The sequence below is a fragment of the Monopterus albus genome, unplaced genomic scaffold (assembly GCF_001952655.1).
Source record: "Monopterus albus unplaced genomic scaffold, M_albus_1.0 scaffold65.1, whole genome shotgun sequence".
Lineage (NCBI taxonomy): Eukaryota > Metazoa > Chordata > Actinopteri > Synbranchiformes > Synbranchidae > Monopterus > Monopterus albus.
This window is the reverse complement of record NW_018127945.1, coordinates 3,242,868-3,248,347: the sequence shown is the minus strand read 5'-3', so window position 1 is coordinate 3,248,347 and position 5,480 is coordinate 3,242,868. Positions and strand designations below refer to the sequence as shown.

The window sequence follows — 5,480 nt, the reverse complement described above, 5'->3', positions numbered from 1 at the left end:
CTCAGCTTTTAGACTTTTTGTGTGTCTTCTGTGCAGGCAACATGAATTCTGTCTCTACACACTGCATCCATTATGGAATGGAATAACCAGACCTTTCTACTCGGCCTGAACTAAATAGCCTTTAAATTAAATCGGTTTGCTCAGAGATGATGACAAATGGTTTGGGTTCAGCGTAGGTGAACCATATGGGTGCAGATGACAGTGCAAATTTGTTCACGGAATCTGTTGTGTCAATTCTGTTCACACATCTGCGGTAAGAATAACGCTCTTCAAAGCTCTGTGTGTGAATGTTCACATGCCGGTAAGAATAACGCTCTTCAAAGCTCTATGTGTGAATGTTGTTCACACATGTGAACAGAGGCAATTCTGGGCAGTGCAATGTTTCCAAGTAATGCTGTCACTGTATGTGTGGTTTCTGCTGACAACAGCACAGGGGAGGTGTGAAAAAAAGAAGATTCTCACGAAGAGTCAGTGTGTACAAGTGTAGGAGAACGAGGGCACTACTGATCGCACAACTGTGTGGCTGCTAGTTTTGAAGCCAGGTACTTGCGTTGGTGGAGAAGAGGTTCATGTGAGTTGCATCATAATTGAGCAATGTATGGGAATGGCTAGCATGTGACATGTTGATTGTTTCCATGCAAGCCGTACGTCTGCATCCAACCAGCGATAGAGCAATCCACATGTCCATCATTCTGTGTCCTTACATGGCATATACTGGAGCACAGCAGGGTTTGTGTGAGGATCCTGATGAGTTTTTCTCTTTGTCCACTGCCGCTATATGAACATGTATAATTAGAAGGCATAGCGAGTGCGAATGTCCTCTAGTTTCTTCGAGACCTCAGGCGGTGTTCTGTCCAGTTCCTCCGCCACACTCTTCTGCTTGTGAGGGTCCATACTGTTAAACTGCTCACACAGATCTCCGTCGATCACATTCTGGGAAAGAGAACAGAGAAAAAACCGCCTCAGACCACATTTGTTTACAAGTGTGCATTATGATCAGATGTATATTATCAAAGGATATAGCAGTTTACAGAGGTGCACAACCGATCAAATGGCAAGAAAGCAGTAGCCTGCAGACACCAACCTTCACTGGGAAGTAGTAGGATCTAAAGCTGAGATGGTCTCGGCCACACAATGGAGGGAACTCAGAACGCATATGCATCTCTAAATGCTGGAAGAAGTCATGATCCTAGGGATAAAAAACGGGTGATAGAAAGAAAGGAATGGGGAGACATTAAAAGTATAACGGGAGGAAAAAAGAAAAAAGGTCACCAACACATTGTGTTGGATCGACTGGGAGTCAGTGCCGATGCCTCTTAAGAGGCTAAAGAGCTGTGTGACGATGGTTTTTACCTCGTGTGAAGTGAAAGGGACCAATATACCAATGCCTCCAGACAGAGTGGTATAGACCAGGGATTCTGATCCTCCAGGGATCAGGGTGGTTTTCTGGAGAGACAACACAGTCTCTCCTACATGGTAGTTCACTATCACCTCAGCCTGGAGACAGACATGGAGACAGGATTAATTTCTAAAACATGTTTTCACCTTGTCATTATGGGTTATAGAGTGTAGACGAACATTTCAAATTAAATCTACAACCCAATAATGTGTGCAAAAAGTGAAGGGATCTGAACACTTCCTGAAGAAAAAAAATCTAAACACAATAGAAAGTCACTTTTGGCTTTTCCCGTTTAGGGGTTGCCACAGTGAATCGTCACACTGACGACTCACTGTGTCGACATTTGGCACGTTTTATGCCGGATGTCCTTCCTGACGCAACCCTGAATCAAGCCCGGGCCACAGTGGCAAGAGCGCTGAGCCTTAACTGCTAGCCTACCAGGGACGTCTCAAAGAATCTAAACACAATATAAGCTGATAGTTTATAATCAAAAATATACACAGCAACTCTGATAAATTTTATGGTAGCAGTGACATTTCAGTCTCTCATCAGTGACTGTGACTGAATTCAGCAGGTAGGTTCTACCTGTCAACAGTCAAATGGAAAATTACAAGTTAGTTTAGATCATGTAACGAGACATCAGATATGCAACCTCAAGCCATTTCAGATTCCAAGATCATCCATCCCGACAGCTGCACATACATATAAAGTACATGAACAAAGGTCTCCTATAGGTGTTCAGCTGAGTTGAGAGCTCGTGTCTGTTAAGGCCACAGCATATGATTCACATCATTTTCATACTTAAACTACTCGTTGACCCTCTGTGCCCTATGACGGGGGCACTGTCATCTGGAAGAGACCACTCAGTCCCTTCCCAAAGCTTACATTAGCCAATGCTGACTTGCTCATATCCTGAGCACTGAAAAAGACTTGAATGGTTTAACTGTTGCTGGCCAGATGTGACATTTCACTTTACTGAAATCTCTCACAGCTGCATGTGAGAATTCTGCCTCTGGTGTTCTCAACATGGAGAACAGCTGCAGTTTGTGACCAGGATGAGACAGAACAAGATGTCGTCTCAAATAGGGGAAAATGCCACTGAGCAGCTTCATTCAGGCACCACAACACTGCAGTGTTGGTGTCCATTATATAGTTACTTCTGGAGTGATCCCATCTCAACAGCAGTATAGTCCACTTGAGTCATAGTAAAACACAGGCGACAGAAAAGAAGTCAAAAATGAACACACTTTTACCATGCATCAAAAAAGCTCTTAACCAAATGATACATCATAAATTTAAACATCACAATTATCCCACATATGTACAATTTAGTGCAGTTTGCATCACTTTTTGACCTCAAATGTCATTTATTTTGCTTTTTAGAATTCTACATGCAATAAGCAAGTGTCAATTCTGTCATGCCAAGAAAACATGGTTAAACTAATTCAAAATGAGACGGACCCAGCATGACAAATCACCCTCACACCCTTATACATTTAAGGTTTGGAAGTCGGTCCTTTCACACACAGCTGCATCTCCCTGACCTTGATCTTTCCACATATATTAATCAAATAAAAGTGAAATAAATCTAATTTAATGCAAGACAGCATTTAGCCAAGTCATGTATACATAATGAAGTTCATCTAGCCAGATGCAAGGAAACACTCTGGGCATTCTGGATGAGGACAAATCCAGGCATCCATACCCACGTCTAAAAACAGACCGTGCATTTCCAAACTCAAACAAAATTCTCAATCAGTGTTCACGGAGGGTGAAATGTGAAAAACACCGTCTCAAAGTCAACTGGGACCAACTCTGTCTAAACTGGAGGGACTTTCCCAGTCTATCTGCTTCAGTTTTTGACCAGGATTTAAATATGGCCTGTGCGATGTTTTGTGTTTGTGTGTGCATATTGTGTTGCATTTGTCAGTAGGTTAAACTTGTGGTTGACTGTGTTATGCAGGCTGTATATGAGTCTCTTGTGTGTATTGGCGTGAAGGCCACAGATTAGTGTATTCGTGCAGGCCTGAAAGTCCGGCCATAGCAGTGGTCAGCTCAAATCACTCAAACCTGTAAGGCTGCAACAGAGAACGCAATGACACATCTCAGGCCTGAAGTGACTACTTTAACATAAAAACTCACTTTTGCACATTATGCATTCCTGTTGCTCTGTCTTGCACATAAAAGCTGTTCAGCTGTGCAATAAAGACATTGATGGCTTAGTCTGAGTGATGTGTACTTAGCTTTATTTATTTTATTGTCATAGTAACACATACAATGAAATTTTGTTTGGAGCCGAGGGCCCCAAGTCACTGTGTGCATAAGCGCCACCATCATAACTTATTCAGTATGGCTTACAAATCAATGGACCTGTGTAGGTTTAAAATCTGAAGCAATAAATATGTTTATAGTGTTGTTTTGTATAGGTTCTAATCATTCCATCAGGATGGAGTCAAATTCAGGTGAGAAAGAGCAGACCACACACAAACACACACACTCCTACTGGCAATCAACCTAAGCTGCATCATGTCTTTGGACTGTGGGAGGAATCCAGAGAATCCACACAGGTGCAGGGAGGACATGCAAACTCCACAAAGAATGGCTGTGAGGCAACAGTGCTAACCACTGCACAGGCATGGCCGGTGAAATAGAAATATGGTATTACATACAGACTAGAGATGACACACTCCCACAAAACAAGAAGAAAAGGAACAAACAAAAACTTTAAAGTTTAAACAAATGTGACAGTGACATATTTCAGGAGCCCATACAAGAGACGTGGCTGGGGGAGTGACATTTTTACCTTCTGTGATGCTCCATTTAGAAGGCCTCTGTCCCATAAGGCTTTGTTCCCAGTGGGGTCCTCATCCACATCATCACTTGTGTTGGGGGGCAGACGCACCTGAGAAAGTGAAATATGAAGATATGCATTTTCTACTTTTCAATGAAGCCATACGGTTCCAGATGTCTAGTGTCGTTTTGTGACACTAGACACCTTGACTAGGCACCCTGTTGATATTTTTGAGTCCAGTGCCATAAAGAGGCAATTATGGCTTATCAGCGTCATATACTGTATATTTCATAGAGCATTCTAGGGCAATACCTGAGTAAGGATTGTGTCAGCCAACTGTCAATTGGCTCTTTACTGTGATTCATTGCATATACACACATACCTTAACACACGTATGCACATACATACATACACACACACACACACACACACACACACGGACACACATGTAATGTATATATATGCTGGGCAAGTTAACGCGCTATTTTCGTGTTAACGTAATACTTCATTAACGCAGACAATTATTTTATCGCGCATTAACGCAGTTTATTTTTATTATTATTTTGAAAGTCCGTTGCTCACTGGCTCTGAATACACATACAGACAAACCATGGGTAACAGAAGGGGTGGGATGTTGATCAGTACTGGCTGGAGATGGGCGTCATTGCGCGTCTCAACCAATAAGAGCATTTGGAGTGGGTGTAAGACCGCTGCAGCGCTCACGTCAACGGGAACTGAATAGAACTGGCGGGGACAGAAAAATGGAGGAAGGTAAAGAGGAATGTAAAGGACTCTTACGTGGACATTTTCAATTTAAATCTCTTCCGCACGGCGGAGTTGATGAAACCAAAGTCATTTGTAACCACTGTAAAGCTGAATTTTCTCATCACCGGAGTACTTCGAGTCTGAAGTATCACTTAAATGCAATACACACCGTTGATGCCAGCAAATCACCCACCCAAACAAACAGTGAGGGAGGCTTCAGCTGACTACGTTGGATGTAGCGTGTGGGAGAAGTATAGATAAACAAAAGCAAGACAAGCTAACAAATGCCATAGCTGAGTGGATAGCTACAAACCGCAGGCTGATGAGTATTGTGGAAGATCTGAGGAGCGTGCTTAGGATGGCAACAAATGATGGCACGTATGAGCCTTGATTGATATGAGCTTGATTACATTGGTTGAGATTTGCTGCTACTGTGTAAAAAGCACCTTATTTGTTTAAAGTGTTTGCAAACCAAATGTTATTGCACTTTTGTTCATATAGTAGTACTTTTAAAATACAAGTGCA

General features: G+C 42.4%; 1 protein-coding gene across 5 annotated transcripts in view; it reads right to left on the bottom strand.

Annotated features, from left to right (window-relative positions):
- Positions 1-352: 352 nt before the first annotated feature.
- Positions 353-5,480, bottom strand: part of sf3b3 (splicing factor 3b, subunit 3) — a 27,644-nt gene continuing 22,516 nt past the window's right edge. For all 5 annotated transcript variants that reach the window (XM_020604329.1, XM_020604330.1, XM_020604334.1 and 2 more), the window contains exons 24-27: positions 4,203-4,301; positions 1,354-1,497; positions 1,085-1,189; positions 353-933 (exon numbers count right to left, since the gene is read on the bottom strand). In XM_020604329.1, coding sequence (XP_020459985.1) covers positions 793-933; positions 1,085-1,189; positions 1,354-1,497; positions 4,203-4,301 — 489 coding nt within the window. In that variant the 3' untranslated portion in view covers positions 353-792. The remainder of the gene's footprint in view (positions 934-1,084; positions 1,190-1,353; positions 1,498-4,202; positions 4,302-5,480) is intronic.